This window comes from Rhinopithecus bieti, unplaced genomic scaffold, assembly GCF_001698545.2.
Source record: "Rhinopithecus bieti isolate Rb0 unplaced genomic scaffold, ASM169854v2 scaffold_20101, whole genome shotgun sequence".
Taxonomy (NCBI): domain Eukaryota; kingdom Metazoa; phylum Chordata; class Mammalia; order Primates; family Cercopithecidae; genus Rhinopithecus; species Rhinopithecus bieti.
Window position 1 is genome coordinate 593,502 of NW_016810242.1, and position 17,696 is coordinate 611,197.

The following is a 17,696-nucleotide window of genomic DNA, read 5'->3' on the forward strand; positions in this document are numbered from 1 at the left end:
CAAAAAAAAAAAAAAAAAAAAAATTTTAGCCAAGTGTGGTGGTGCACACCTATAATTCCAGCTACATGGGAGGCTGAGGAAGGAGAATCGCTTGAACCTGGGAGTTGGAGGTTGCAGAGAGCCGAGATTGCATGACTGCACTCCAGCCTGGGCAACAGAGCAAAACTCTATCTCAAAAAAAAAAAAAAAAAAAAAAAAAAAAAAAAAAAAAAAAAAAGTGGCTCACGCCTGTAATCCCAGCACTTTGAGAAGCCGTCAGCAGGGCAGATCACAGATCACTTGAGGTCAGGAGTACAGTATCAGCCTGGCTAACACAGTGAAACCCCGTCTCTACCAAAAATATAAAAAATTAGCCAGGCATGGTGGTGTGTGGCTGTAATCCCAGCTACCAGGAGGGTGAGGCAGGAGAATTGCTTGAACCCAGCAGGCAGAGGTTGCAGTGAGCCACAATCATGCCACTCTACTCCAGTCTGGTTGACAGAGTGAGACTTCATCTCAAAAAATAAAACAAAACAATAATAATAATAATAATAATCAATAATCAATAATCACAAAGGACATGAGTTTCAGTAAATGTTTGCATTTCTGCCAATGAAAGGAATTAAGGTTAGGAGGGCGAGGGAGAAGGAGGTGCTGAGAAAGAGATTCAAATAGTACCTTTTGCATCATCAGAACCTGAAGCCAAGAGTTTAGGATCCATCAAATTAAAGTCAACACTCCAACACCTCTTCTCATGCTCCTGGAAGCAGAAAGAAGACAGTAGTCTCAGACGAGATCTCAAAATGAATAAAGCAAGAAAAAAAAAACTGGTATCAATTTATTGTTATGGGGAGAGGGAAAGAGAACAGGCTAGAAAACAAATGAAAAGCAAATAAGATGTTGATATAAAGTACGTCCAAAACTTTTAATATATACATTTACTGAAATTATTGCTTTCAGAAATTTATTTGATGCATTCTATAAAGACCAAAGTCTGAAGAAATGCTTCAGAAAGTACCTGGTACCAAAAAAAGGAGACTGGAAAAAAAAAATATTTGGTATTGCATAGGCGTTACACAGGTATAAAAAGTACTAAATAGTGGCTTCAAATCTGTAATTATAAAGCACATGAAGTTCTAAAAGTTTTAAAAAAATAAATACATGATTCATATAACATGTAACTAGTACCCTTATTTACCTGATAGACCTTTGACCTCTGTCCCGTGAATCCATCCCATAAAATAACAGTGCCTTCATAATCACTGCTAGCTAACAGGTTCTTATGGTAACTACTCCAACTGATACAGCTGAAAGAAATATAGTTAAAAGTTACTTTACATAAAATAAATAACAATGGGATAAAAGAATTTTAATGTGTTCAGAAAGATTTGCACTATTTTAAAACGGTCTCTACCAGTTCACAATCATTATTCTGCCCACAACATACCTGGGAAAAGATGTATCAATAATTTTGAAATTTTAAAAATAAAAATTAACAAGTAATGACCCTAACCACTTTTTACTGTGATCACTAGCTGTTAAGATGGATGTGGGCCTAGAGCTATCATTGGCCATCTTTGATACATGAGAAAAGGATGTCTATCAGTGAAGGTGATACTGTCTAGAGGGCTCAAGGCATACCATCACAGAATGACAGACCTGATGAGACTGTTTAACCCCCTGGATCCAGTTGTGCCAAATCATATAAGCCAAATAAACTATAGTGAATTGGGTTTCTGTATTTACATCCCAAAAGTCTTGTCTTGACTAATTATAACTTACGACTACAATTCCAATTAAAAGCATCTAAAAGTTAGAATCAAACTTTTATCATTTATGGTTCTGGTTATTCTCAAGTGCTCTAAAAGTCCACAACATCTAAAAACTTCTGCTGAGATACATATCTGCATCATGCATATAGTAAAGGGAATGCATATTATGGAAGAAGCTACTTAGAAGGCAGTTAAGGTAGGTAACTTCTAAGACATGAACACAAGGTCTTTTGCTTTCTACTAGTTGCACTGATGCTAAATTGCAGAGACTAGAAGTGTTCATTTATATTTTTAAATACTTTTAATTAGAATTTCTGGTAGAAATTATATGGAACAATTAAAAGCCACAGTTTGAATTTAGGTAGACTTGAGTTCAAATTCCAGATCTGTTACTTACTAGCTGTGGCTCTGGCTAATTTAGTTCACTTTCACAGCAGATGTGCTCCAAATCTATTTTAGGCATCCTTAAGTATTGATCCTTTCAGCCCCAGGCCCACAGCTTTCAGCCTGGAGCGCTTTCACCATTTATTCCAATGCACCAGGAACTATTGCACATTTTTACATGTATAATTACAGAACAGGTAGATAGCACATTTAAACCTTCTAATCCACATTTTCATTATGTAATACATTATGAGTACTTGCTGTAGGCCAAGTATTGTTCTGAGTGCATTATGGGGATTTTTCAAAAGTACAATCCTATTAAATAGGTATTACTATTGTGGCCTCCATTTTATAAATAAGGAGCATGAAATGTTTAAGGGCACAGACTCTAGAACCAAACTACGTCAGTCTGAATCCTGGCTCCTCTATATAAAGGTATATAATCTTAGGCAGGTTATTTACCTTTCTGTGCTCAGCTTTCTTTGTATAAAATGGAGCAATAATGGTAACTATCTCATAGGTCTGCTAAAGACAAAGCACTTAGGATAATGCCTGATATATAAGAATTCAATAAAGTTGTATCCAATTCATGTTATATCCTCTTCATTTAGGACATAAACTATAACAGATTCTCAATGACGAGTGCCACAAATGAATGGGGAAGCTCACCAATTATCAATATAGTATTTTTATAAATGAACTAGAAAAAAGAAAGATATAACAAATAAATTATACAAAGACTATAACAAACATACTATGTATGTCATTCACAAAGATAAAAAAGGTTCAAGGATGGCTATTTTGAAAATGTTCAAAGTTCTATACAAAGTTATTATTAGATGATTTCCTCATATATTTCTCTTTTAAAGCCAATGCTCATGATAACAGCTTGGGAAGCTTGTTTAGAAAAAAGAAAAAAGAAAAAGCAGATTCTAGAATTCTTCTGAGATTTTTTGGGGAGCAGATCAGGAGTAGAGCCTTAAAACACTGTTAATGTTTAAGAGTATTTTAGGTTTAAAATACTGTTAATGCTTAAGAGTATTTTAGGTTTGAAAAGCACTCCTTATAAAGTATAATCTCTAATACAGAAAACATAAACACCATTCCTTCAGTGAAAAGCAGAATATTCTTGTAAAAAAATTCTTAAAACTAGAAACAATTCTAATATGTTGAGATATGTGCATGCTAGGGGAAAAATTCCTGATGTTCAAATACTATTCATAAGCTACATTAATCCTTATTCAGTACTCCACAGAGTCTCCAACAACCATCTCCAACAAACAACTTTATTTGATTAAATGAAAAAAGAACTTTCATTTGACAACTGGAAAAAAAAAAAAAAAAAAAGGCTAACCTCACAGGAAAAAAGCAACCTATATCTGTAAGAAAGATGATCTAAGTAATAATATATACTCTGTATACATAGTACAATTACAGTGTTCACCATGAATGAGCAAAAAGTGTCATGCAAAGGTAAGATAATCTCTTGATAATTACACATGCAAATTGTTACATATATACTACTTCATGCCAAGAAAATAATGTAAATACCTGATTTTCGAATTGCAGGTCATTTCATTCTCAGGATAATGAATATCCACTGCATCCTGGATGACAGTGCCATATTCATAGACTTTAATCTTCTTTGTAACCCCAGCAATCGCAAAATAGTCACAATCCCGGTCAAATTCAATACTAAGGGGAAAAAGTGTATGACAACATTTGAGAATTTGCTACTTTCTATTTCTAAAGTAATTCTGTCTACAAGGATAAAAGATCTACTTCAAATGCCTTCAAATTGTACTAGGCCTCATAACACATATCAAATTAAAAGTGGTTGAGGTTTGTGTATATCTACACAATTGTGCACAGGTGTACTTTTGTTCCTAGACACCTGACATGCTTTTCATTCAGTTCTAATAACCATATTACAGCTTACTGAGAAAGATTTAACGGCATGAATCATTTGATATACTAAAAGCATGCCAAAAGACAATTATCAACTAACGTTTGATACATTCCAGTTATTTCCCTGCCATTTTGTGGAGATGGTAGAATTTCACAATATTCAATGTTTTTTTAATAAATTAGTATATAATTTGAATTACTGAAGCAATTGGGTGATGACAAGGGGATAGCATAAAACAGAACAATTAAATTATCATTACTTTTTCCCAAATTCGTACCTAATCCCCCTCCCCAAACATCTCTCTGAATTATAAAACCCCAATATGCATTCCCCATACCACAAAAGAGGTTAAATAAGTGAATAATCTCCCTTCCTTTAGCGTTAGAGAATTCACCCTCTCTTGCTGATCATTTTTATATAAGCTCCAAAACAAGCTATTTGAAAGCAAGTACAAGATCATACTCGCTTTTATAGAACTTGGAGCCTAAACAAAGTTGTTTTTATATAACCAGTTAGAAATCTAATTAGCCCAATGGTAGTAAAAGTTGAAATGAATCATCACATACATTATCCCTCAATACGATTTAAACATCTTTTCTAGAGGTTTAGTGGTAAGAATTCGCACTGATCTACAATTACATAATAATACCTAATATTCATTAGTCATTCACTAACTACTAAAACATTTTGCATGTATTAACTCATTTAGTTCTCATAACAACCTGTGATATATGTATTAATATTCTCTACATTTTACAGATGAGAAAATGAGGATTAGAGGTGAGGTAAATTGCCCAAAGTTAGTCAGTTTGTAAGTGGCTGAGATGTGTATTCAAACACAAAGTGGTCCGGTTTCAGTGTTGGTATTAATAATTACTATGCTTTATCACAGATCAAAGCTCTTAATGTAAAACTCAAAGTGTAAAGGCTAAAGGTTTAAAATCTAATATGTATGAATGTGTCCTCAGTATCTATGTACGTGTGTTTCTTCTCTCAAAATGCCTAGCTAGTGCTCTGCATCTATCAAGCATTCATTTAATTCATAAAAATACAAACACCTACACACAATAAAAAAGACATCCATTTTCTTAATGGATTACATGTGATATCCATTCACAGAACAGTTAATGATTAATGATTTATTAAGAAGCTTGCTGAACTGATGATGATAAGAAAGAGACACATTAAGAATATTTCAGGCTGGGCTTGGTGGCTCATGCCTGCTATCCCAGCACTTTGGGAGGCCAAGGTGGGAGGATCCCTTGAGCCCAGGCGCTTGAGACCAGCCTGGGCAACACCGTGAGACCCGATCATCACAAAAAAATGAAAAAATTAGTGAGGCATGGTTATATGTTCTTGTCCCCAGCCACTTTGGAGGCTGAGGCAGGAGGACTGCCTGAACCCAGGAATTTGAGCCATGACTGTGTCACTTGCACTCCAGCCTAGGTGACACGCAAGATCCTGTCTTAAAAAACAACAAGAAGAAGGAATATTTCCCTTAAAGACACACATTGAGATGCCCAATTTTCATTACAGCTTTAAACGCTTCCTTAATTTTATGTAAATTTTAAAGAATTAAAAAAATTTTTTTTGACAGAGATAGGGGTCTCACTATGTTGCCTGGGCTGGTCTTGAACTCCTGGGTTCAAGCAATCCTCCCATCTCAGTCTCCCAAAGTGCTGGGATTACAGATTTCAGGCGTGAGCCACAATGCCCAGCCAATTCTTAAAACATTTTTATTCAGTCAAGTGTCACTGACTAGAGTACAATTCAGCAAATGTTTCCTCCAGTAAAGGATGATACTATAGCAATCCAATAGATTTATTTGTACAACCTCAATTGAACTGCTGCCTCAGCTACTACTCGCTGCCATGTGGATTTTAATGCACCGTAACTATAATGATGACAACTACTCATCTATCCCAACTCAATTTACACCCATAGTCTCATGTCACTGAAGGAGAAATACTACTTTATCTGGTAAAGGACAGAATTATTATCAGAACTGAAATCCTGTTTTTAACTTAGGAGGTTTTGGTATAGCTGAGATTTCAAGCGAACCAGTTATGTTATCACTAAATACTTTTTATCCACCTACACATATACATAGCTAATAAGTCAACACCATTCCAATGTTGTGCCAGTAAAAGTATGCCATTACTAAACTATTAGTTTTAACATATATAATATGTTTAAACACTAACCTATCAAAATAATAGCTTAAATACATTACAGGGAGAAAACTGATGCATAGGTAAAAATGCTATCAAAAGAATTCAGATGACGACCTAAATATGTCTATTATTTCTTCTGGTGTTAGGTACCCTGTTATTCAAGACAGCTCTCTCTCTTTTTTCAACATGTTATTATTTAGTGACATTAGCTCACTTTTAACTCTCATACTAAGAAGTGAACTTTTTGTTTTGACTTCATTGCTATTGTTTTCTTACATTTTCGTTATGTTTTGCTTTTAATATATTAAGGTATCAAGAACCTGTAGAGTATGTTTTAAAAAATATTTTGGGGTAACAATATCTTTTATAGTGTAAAATAATAGATTTTAACAGGAATATTAATCAAAAAGTATAAAGGATAATATTATTTCTAGAAAATACTGATTAAAAAGGAAAGAAAGACAAACAAGTCCCCCCCACCACCCAACCACCTTTTTTAATGGAAGAATTTCCGCATCACTAAGACTCAGGATTTAAGTACTTCCAGATACTGAAACATCTGCTCCCTATCTCTGACATATTTAATCATATATATTCTCAAACATCAACATAATGAGATTCTAAAACCAGATCATGAACTAACTGAAATGGACACTGTAATTTTCAGGTGCAGAGAGCTTTCTAGAGCTAATACAAAACAGATGACCTCTTATATAACAGTATGATATTTCAATTACTTTTATTATGAAATCTGGTAACACAAGCGAAAGTACTTCAAAAGTTAAACAGTGACTAGTTAGGCTGAGACTAAATAAAAGGTAAACTAATTAATCGAAATGTTGCTTATGCAATTAAATTCAAAAATAAATTTTAAGTCTTATTACTGTTATACAACGTTTATTTCTGCCATCCACTGTCAGCAGTAATAATAAAACAACAGGTTTATGAAAATTTACTGCGATGACAAATTCAATTTCACAGAATTTGTTTTGATTTCAAAACATACAAGTATACTTTTGAAAATAGTGTTTCTGGGGACATAAACTGCATTTTCTTTCACATTTTAAAATATTTCAACTGTTAAAAGAAAGTGACTAATATCAACAGCTGAAATATGTAATTCAGCTGTAGGAAACTAGTTGTATTCTTTGTCAAAAAGGTCATTAATCAAGTGATTAAGCAGCAAGGCAAGAAATCGCACAGGACAGCTGATTAATGCATACCTCCAGTACAATGTGGCACGAAGCAATGAAAGCCCTCTATAAGCCCAAGCAGTGAATTTTGTCAGTGTTTCCACTGTCTGTCATATCTTTTTGCAATTCTAAGTATTAATAAACATGGATTAGTGTCCCTGGATGCTAGAGCCCAATTTATCAAATTAAAATACAAAGTAAGAGCAGTTGTCAAAGTTCTCATTCTCATTCATTACCATGATAGTGTGCCTCAAGAGCAGGTAACTATAACTTCAAAGAAACAAAACATAATTTTAGAAACTGGCCATGTTAATGAACAGTGATAAGCAGATCTTTAAAAAATACAAAAGAGTAAATTAAGAATTGATGTTACTCAACTTTCTTCCAATCAATACTACTTAAAACTTCCATAACATACATAATGCTTGAGATGTGTCAAGCATTGTTCTAACTTTACATAAATTTACAAGCTTCAAATCTCCACTGTATAAAGAAACTGAGATATACTGATGTTAAGTAATTTGTCCAAGGATACACCAGATAATTCAAATTTAAGCAACTGGTTCCACAGTCTATGATCTCAATCATCATGCAAACTTGCCATGCAATTTCAATTAGAACAAATGAGCTGGTCTTCAAAGAACATATACATAGGCAAAATAAGAATAACAACACAGAATAATAATATACATTATATTAGATATAGTGATAATAACACATAATAATTTAGCCTGTGCAACAAGTTAAACATAAAGGGATTAAAAAAAGAATAAGGTAGCCTCATCGGGTTTATAATTAGTAGAAGAGATTACAGACAATATAAGCAAATGTCAAATGATAACACAAAATATTGATAGAGGAATTCAGGAGGACTTATTCGAAGAAAAGAATGAACCGTGAATATTGTCAGCCATCATATGTCCAGAGTGCCAGTTATCTGCCAGATACCTAGCTGCTGAAAAAACCAAAATGTTTAAAAAAAAAAAAATTACATTTATGCGCCATTTAAGGACATCTTATGTTCCCATAAATTATAATGAAGCTGAACAATTCCTACCCTAGTGACCTGCAGTGCAACAACACTATCCTCAGGTTTGTGGAGAAGATGGTCATATTAGCATATATGAGGGCTACCTCATTTTGTCCCCTATGGTTGCACAGATTTACATCGTCTGGATGTATCAAATTATTTAATCAGGAATATTTCATTTCTAGTCTTTTACTGTTAAACAATGTTGAAAAAAAAAAAAAAACCCTTCTATATGTGTCAATTGCCACATAAGCAAGAATACTCTTAAACACACCCAGAATATGAAGCGCTAGGTCAAAAAAATATGTGTACTTTTCTATTAAGTAAAAGCTAAATCTCTCTCCACCCAGATAATGCCATTAATAATCGCAATTTCTTCCCTAAATATTTCCTTTGCTTTCTCATTCTAACTGAAACCCAGCTCTCCCCTGAATATACTGCTTCCTCAAAGTCTTCCCACATTCCATGTTCAAAGAGGCCTGGGAAGTAAAGTTGGTGTCCTTACTATACACAGCTTCTTCCAGTCATTTTTCTCTCTTCTCCCTGAAACCTCCCAGCTCAAAATCTCCTGTAACATATACCATCCAATAAGTGTCCTTGATGCTCCTTCTACCAACCCATGAGTTCTTGGAAATTCTAACTTTCAGCTCACTGTCATTTTCTTAAAAATTATTCCTTTCATAATTGTTATTTTAGTAACTATATATAGATGATTAATATCCTGGTCTATCAGTTTTCTTGACTTCCTCTTCTCCAAAGATCTTTTATTCTGCCCACTTCCACTTCACACAACCATGACCACACCCTAAACACTTTTCTTCGTTACCAATAACTTCACTCCCTCCTTCACCTTATGACATAACACTTTCTGACAACTACTTCCATTCTTTCCAGTTGATTCATTGTCTCCAACAATCCCTCAAGGCCAATGTGATCTAAAAATCTCTGGATCCTATAACCACTGCTCCTCATTCTGTCATGTATTTATTCTTTCCCAACATAAATTACATGGCCAGTAAATATAACTCCCTCACACAACTTTGTACTCGGTTACCATTTTCATTCTCTTATTTTTTGTACTTTACCTCCCTGGCAAAACTAACCCTAGATAAATTTCTCTACTTACTCTACATTTGAACCGGCAGATTTGAAAATGGTTAGAGAAAAAAAAGCAACCATGTTCCCTGGTCTCATTTTAAATTCATGATCACTATCCCTAAGGCGGGCACTTAACACTAACTTCATAGGAAACTACTCTCATCCTCTCACTCATAGAAAGAAGTTACATAATTTTTTTTTACTCTTCACAAATTTCCCATACCTTCACAATCACTCTCAGCAAATTATTCTTTTTTTTTTTTTTTGAGATGGTGCCTCACTCTGTCACCCACGCTGGGGTGAGGTGGGCGCAATCTCGGCTCATGCAACCTCCGCCTCCCAGGTTCAACCGATTCTCCTGCCTCAGCCCCCCGAGTAGCTGGGATTACAGGCGTGTGTCACCATGCCCAGCTAATTTTTATATTTTTAGTAGAGACAGAGTTTTGTAGAGACAGCTTCACCATGTTAGCCAGACTGGTCTCAAACTCCTGACCTCAGGTGATCTGTCTGTCTCAGCCTCCTAAAGTGCTGGGATTACAGACATGACCCACTGTGCCCGGCCAAATTATTCTGTTTTTAAGTTTACTGAAAAATATAAAAGCACAAGAAGATACTTTCCAAAGGCTCCCACTAACCACATCTTCCACTTATCAGCATTTATACCAAGATGTTTTGATATATTCTGTGGCCTTTCTTGTCATTCTGAACGCATGTGCTCCTAAATGTAACCAAAATACATACTTGTGCGGTAAGTTCCATCCTTGCTTACCTACTCAAAGATTCTTTCCTAAAATTCCCTCTTCTCTCCTGTATCAATCAATTTTTCCATCTATCCTGGATCTTTTCCATAGGCCTTTCCATGTTTTTCTTCCTTTTCAAGTAAAAAATAAAATACTTCTTATAATCCCATTTCTATTTTAGCTACTATCCTATTGCTTTCCTTTCTAATACCATAATTTTACAAAAAAAAAAGTTTTCCATAATCTCTTCTCTCATTCTCAACTCACTGGAATCAAGCTTTTACCTCCATCACTGAAAATGCTGTATGAAGGTCAATAATGACCTCTAGGTTGCTAAAGAGAACAGTCAAATCCGAATTCTGACCTTCCTTAAACATCAAGAATAGCTAACATAGATGATCACTCTCTCTTCCACAATAGAGTGATTTTTCTATCTTACTGACAATTCCATCACAGTCTACTTTGGTCATTCCTCCTCATCTTCACTTTGATAATAAAGCATCGCAGGCCGGGTGTGGTGGCTCAAGCCTGTAATCCCATCACTTTGGGAGGCCGAGGTGGGTGGATCAGCTGAGGTCAGGACTCTGAGACCAGCCTGGCCAACATGATGAAATGCAGTTTCTACTAAAAATACAAAAAAATGAGGCATCCATGGTGGTAGGCACCTGTAATCCCAGCTAACTCAGGAGGCTGAGGCATGAGAATCGCTTGAACCCAGGAAGTGGAGGTTGCAGTGAGCCGAGATCACACCACTGAACTCCAGGCTGGGCAACAAGAGCGAAATTCCATCTCAAAAAATAAAAACAAAACAAAACAAAACAAAATAAAATAAAAGCATCTCAGAGCTAAGCTAAGCTCTTGTACCTCACCTCCTTTTTATCTTCCTGGATTTCTCTGGGGATATCATATGGGCTCATGGCTTTCAATCTATACAGTACACTGATGACTATCAAATGTTTGTCACCCAAACCAGGCCTCTCTCTACACTACTACCTCATGTGTGCTTGACAGCTCCAATTTTAATCTAATAGGGATCGTTAACTTGTCTGAAATTGAGTTGCTGAATCCCCTGCCAAACATCTAGTAATTTCTTCCAGTTTTACTTGATTAGGTTGACTAACGATTTTCATCTTTTGTTTTTAAAAGCTCATGAATTGATTAGTAATTGTTTTACATAACGTATTCTTATTTTTATATTTATTTAATTTCCTTCTATTTTATTTAGTTTACTTTGTTCTTTCTCTAATTTCTTTACTTGGATGTTTAATTAAATTGTTTTATATCTTTTTTTTTTTTTTTTTTTGAGACGGAGTCTTGCTCTGCCACCCAGGCTGGAGTGCAGTGACGGAATTCAGCTCACTGCAAGCTCCGCCTCCCGGGTTTACGCCATTCTCCTGCCTCAGCCTCCCGAGTAGCTGGGACTACAGGCGCCCGCCTCGTCGCCCGGCTAGTTTTTTTTGTATTTTTAGTAGAGACGGGGTTTCACCGTGTTAGCCAGGATGGTCTCGATCTCCTGACCTCGTGATCCACCCGTCTCGGCCTCCCAAAGTGCTGGGATTACAGGCTTGAGCCACCGCGCCCGGCTATCTTCTTTATCAGTATTTTTTTTTCAGTTAATTCCTTTAGCATAGTTAATTCCTTTAGAGTAAGGAGTTCTATTCTGGTCACTTTTAGCTATGTCCCACAGGTTCTGATACACAGAAGTTTCATCACACTGGTCTGATTTCCATTTTGATCCTAGAGTTGCCAAAGAAGCTATTAAATTTCCATGTTAAATTTCCATGTGGTATATTTTTCCTGTTTTGTAAGTTCGTAATAAATGTTTGATTTTGCTGTGTTGTGATCAGAAAATGTTAATTTTTATATTCTATAATTTGAGATTTGGTATATGATCTAGATTCTTTACATTTTCTGATGTTCCATGGACAATTTAAAAAAAGGTATAATCTTTATAAATGTTCGTATATGTGTTCTAGCTTGTTAATTATGTTATTTAGGGCTTCTACAGTTTTATTAACATTTATTTTTTGTACACTTAATCTGTCATGGACTAAGATCTGATTCATACCACTAAATGTGTTTATTTTGTCTTACAGTTAACACAGATATTTTTTAATAATAAAGATATCTACAATTAGACTTAAACTTCAGTGTAGACTGAACTTTGATCATTATAATGGGGGTGTGTGTGTGTGTGTGTGTATGTGACAAGGAGAGATTGATTTCATGCTTTCTAGCCTGAATTAAATCTTACTTTCAACTTTCACATTTCAAAGTTTTAAGAACTCTTTTATATAAGCACAGATTTGTGGTTTGTTATCATCTACTATAAAAATATTTTGTTACTGATAGGAAGTTCAGCCTATTTAAATTTATCAATCACATGTTTACTTTTGTATCTGTCATCTTATTTTGTGATATATGTTGTTTCAACTGCATTTTTAATTAAAACAAAGGATTTGACCACCTGATTTGTTTTCTGTCTTAGTCTCCTAAATGGGAATTGTAGTATTTCTGTCTAGTGACTATAAAATTACTTTATTAATTACTACAGAAAGAAATAAAGGATTCAATGTACCTACTAAGTTTCTACTCTGAGCAAAGGATAAAGTTATTGTTGCCCTTACTCTTCCAATCCTACTGATTATATTGTCTCACAATCTACATTATACCTCCAAAAATATTTATACCTCTCATCCTTACGCAAATGAACATCCTATAATTAACTGAGCATAGAAATGAAATCCACTTTACATAGAAAGACAAACTACCCCTGCGTTCCCAATATTTGCTGAACATTCCAAACTTACTAATTATAAGTAGGTGTAAGAATCTTATTATCCATTATATTGTCTAATGCAGGTATACCTGCTGTGTAGTTCTGAAATGATTCTAAACATTTACATAGTTTGCTACATGAATGATATGCTTTGCTATAGTAAGAATTTAGAGTGTATTCCCTCCCCACTTCAAGAATGTGGCCTCTTATCAGATCCCACACGTGAACTTGAAACTTCTCCTCCTCCCCTCTGGAATGTGACAACACATCTCCTCAGATCCCTTATGTGAGTTACTGACTTCAACTACTGAACTTCAAACATACATAATTAAGAGCTTGACAGCACTTTGAGAGCTTAGTCTGTATCAAGTTTGACTCTGTCAGCCACTTCTGAGAAGATGGAATGCTCAGGTTGTGACATGGCTTGGAGCTTTGAAGACTTGCTTTCTAACACCAGCACTGCCCTCTCACTTCAAGGGACCTTATAGATAGTTGCGGATCTCAGCTGTGCTCACACAAAAGCACACTTCAATGTTTAATTAAACTTTACTTTCCACTGAGGCCTGCTTCCATCCTAATTGAGCAACCAGACTTTAATAATTTTGGAGCTCACTCACTACGTGGTTAATGTAACTCATCTATCAAGTGTATTCTGTGTGAAACTTGTTCACATTATTCTCTCCCTCTTAAGCACTGTGAACTTAAGGAAAAAAAAAATATTTGTATGGCAATAAAACAAGTGAGTCATAAATTATTCTTTGGTCATCTTCTTATTTTAACCATACAGAATAGCTAAGTATTTACAAATTAAAATCATCTTCATTTAAAGTATTTTCTTTTATTTCTCCTTTATATTAGAATTGAGACACTACAATTTTTTAAAAATTGTAGTTAGGGAATTTGTGAAATCTTTATTTATTAATTTATTTATTTGAGATGGAGTCTTGCTCTGTTGCCCAGGCTGTAGCACAATGGTGTGATCTCGGCTCACTGCAACCTCCGCCTCCCGGGTTCAAGCGATTCTCCTGCCTCAGCCTCCTGAGTAGCTGGGATTACAGGCACACACCACCACGCCTGGCTAATTTTTGTATTTTTAGTAGAGACGGGGTTTCACCATGTTGGTCAGGCCAGTCTCAAAGTCCTGATCTAGTGATCCACCCAGCTCGGTCTCCCAAAGTGCTAGGATTATAGGCATGAGCCACTGCGCCCAGCCAATATCTATTAATTTCATGTCAGAACAGTGTCAGTGGTTCCAACAAAACCTCATTTATGAACACTAGAATCTGAATTTTCACATCACAAAATATTATCCTTTGCATTTTTTTTTTCAACCTTTGCAAATATAAAAAATATTCTTAGTGTTACAAAGTCAGGCAATGGGTTGAAATTTGGATCGCAGGTATTAAGTTTGCTGATCTTAAACTCTTTTTAATAGTAAGCTGCTAGACAACTGCTGACCTTATTCTGAATTAATGGATGGACTTGATTTTATATCATAGGCACTAAACTGAAGCCACATTTTGAAGTCTACGCATATTTTATTCTATTATTTTATTAGGTGGCTCATTTTGTTTGAATTCCATAGAACCTCAAGATCTTGCTTTAAAACAATTACTTTAAAAAAAATTTACTTTCCTATTTCCTCTGGCTATCATTGAATAGCTAAAACAAATAAACATACTACCTGATAGATTATATTCTGAAACACTTTTGTGAATATCAAGTGTTTATCTGTGATAAAATATCTTTCTCCTTAAAGCACTTAAAATTAAAGATGCATCTTGATGCCCTTTAAAATCAATATACTTAATATCAACTTTTGTTCATTTAGAACATCCAGTAGAGAAAATAACAAGAGCTGAAAACAAAACATATTTTGTACCCAAAGTTACTATGACATTTTGTCCTCTTTAAAATGTTTTTAGTAAATACTTTGAAATGTGTATTTAGTAAAAGTACACCACTCAAAAGAGAATCATATGAAAGCTAGTTTCAGTTCTTAACTTTTGAAACTGCAAAATAAAATACATCTAATTTCTCAGTTCTGTTCTCCAGCAGTATTTACAAAGCAACCAACAGGATCACAATATTAAATCAGTAATGTCATTGCTGTGCTGTTTCATCAGGAAACCATAAAACTATGATATAAAGAAACTATTTCATCCTACCAAGAACTAATGTGGAGCATAAGTTTATAGTTTAGAAGAAAATTTCATCATTTATATTTAAAAATGTGTCCCCAAAATATCAGTTAACACAGCAGACTTAAAAAATCAGAAACCCATTTTGTGTTTCTTACAAAAACAAGTAGTAAAAAACACTGAAGAAAAATATAAAAGAAAATGTGAGTTTTGCCAGATGAATGTGTTCAAACCATTGCAGCAAGAAAAAAAAGAAGAGCTCTTATTCTAAAACGTATATGGAAATGTAGGGGACTTATACTAGCCAGTATAACTTTTGAAAAGAGAAACAAAGATGGAGAACTTATATTATCGAATTTCAAGCCTTATTGTAAAACTACAGTAATCAAGAGCAGACATACAGATCAATATAACAGAACAGACAGTTAAGGAGACTCACATATGTATAGTCAATTCATTTTAAACAAAGATGCCAACAGGAAAACCTTTTTATCAAATGATGCTTGGAACAAGTGGGTATCTATATTGGGAGGAAAAAACTGAACCTCAGCCAGGCATGGCGGCTCACACCTGTAATCCTAGCACTTGGGAGGCCGAGGAGGGTGGATCACCTGAGGTCAGGAGTTCCAGACCAGCTTGACCAACATGGAGAAACCCCATCTCTACAAAAAATACAAAATTTACTAGGCATGGATGCGTGCGCCTGCAATCCTAGCTACTTGGGAGGCTGAGGCAGGAGAATCACTTGAACCCGGGAGGCAGAGGCTGCAGTGAACTGAGATCACGCCATTGCACTCCAGCCTGGGCAACAAGAGTGAAACTCCACCTCAAAAAAAAAAAAAGAAAAGAAAAAAGAAAAAAAAGAACCTAAACCATTACCTCACAATCTAAATAAAAAATAACTTGAAATAAATTATAAGCCTGTAACTAAAAGCTAAAGTTATTACAATTATAGAAGAAAATATAGAAGAAAAATCTTCGGGGCAGAAACATTTCTACAGGGTAGAAAATTTTTTTAAATGGATGAACTGGAATTCATCAAAATTAAATACCACTCATGTTCCTTGAAAGATGCTATTAAGAAAATAGATGAGCCACAGGCAAGGAAGAAAAATCTGATAACACATATATCTGAGAAAGAACTCACATCCATAATATAAAAGGAATTCTAATCACTAAACAAGAGAAAGACATGATTATTATTATTATTTTATTTTTATTTTTTTTGAGACAGAGTCTCGCTCTGTCACCCAGGCTGGAGTGCAGTGGCATGATCTCGGCTCACTGCAATCTCTGCCTTCCGGGTTCACGCCATTCTCCTGCCTCAGCCTCCTGAGTAGCTGGCACTACAGGTGCCTGCCACCATGCCTGGCTAATTTTTTTTTTGTATTTTTAGTAGAGACGGGGTTTCACCAGGTTAGCTAGGATGGTCTCGATCTCCTGACCTCGTGATCCGCTCACCTCAGCCTCCCAACGTGCTGGGATTATAGGCGTGAGACACAGCGCCCAGCTGAGAAAGACCTGATTTTTAAATACTGGTCAAAAGATTTGAATAGACAATTCACAAAAGACATACAAATGGCTAATAAGTGCATTAAACACCACTAGTGATAAGGGAAAAGTATAGAAAAATAACAAGAAAATGCCATTACATACCCACTAATAAAATGCCTGATATTTAAGAATAACAATGCCAAGAGTTGCTGAGGATTCTGAACAACTGGAATTTTTTTAACTGTTAATTAAAGTGGTAAAATAATCCAATCACTTTAAAAATCATTTTGGCAGCTTCTTAAAACGTTAAACACATCCTAACCATACAGCATAGCAATTCCAAATCCTAGTATTTACCCAAAGAAATAAATATAAACATTAATATCCAAAATGACCTGTATATGAATACTCATTATTCATAATAGTAACAAACTAAAAACCCAAACCAGTTTATTCAAATTATACAATTATTCAAATGAATAAACTGTAGAATATTTAGACAACAAAATACTACTCAATAAGTACATAAACAAATTATTAATATGGAAATCAACATGAACAAATATCAAAAACAAGCTGGGCAAAATGAGCTAGACACAAAAGAATAGATACTATATGGTTCCATTTATGAGAAATTTTTAAATGGTTGAATTATTTTATAGTGACAGAAAACAGATAAATAGCTGCCTGCGGCAGGGTTTGAAAGAGGGGTGGAATTAACTGCAAGTGGTGGAAGAGTAAATTTTTGAAAATGTTTTATATTCTGACTGTCATTAACACAAATACCAAAAATCAAACCACATGCTTTACTGTATATAAATTATACTTCAGTAAAGGTGATTTTAAAAACTATCTAACTTGTGATTTTATATTTCTTAAATTATGTAAATCAGACTGCAAATTAATCTCTCTCAAGCACAGATCAAAGCATCGAGTTTTATAACTTCAGAAGTTATCCACAAAATCACCTACTGACGTGGGTGGGGAGAAGAGAAGAGGAAGA

At 34.9% G+C, this 17,696-nt stretch overlaps 1 protein-coding gene across 1 annotated transcript in view; it reads right to left on the reverse strand.

The window, feature by feature from the left end:
• The window catches only part of COP1 (COP1 E3 ubiquitin ligase), a 259,480-nt gene that overhangs the window by 94,604 nt on the left and 147,180 nt on the right, over positions 1-17,696 (reverse strand). The window contains 3 exon segments of the mRNA XM_017891684.1: positions 658-739; positions 1,178-1,286; positions 3,687-3,830. Of these exon segments, the coding sequence (XP_017747173.1) occupies positions 658-739; positions 1,178-1,286; positions 3,687-3,830 (335 nt within the window).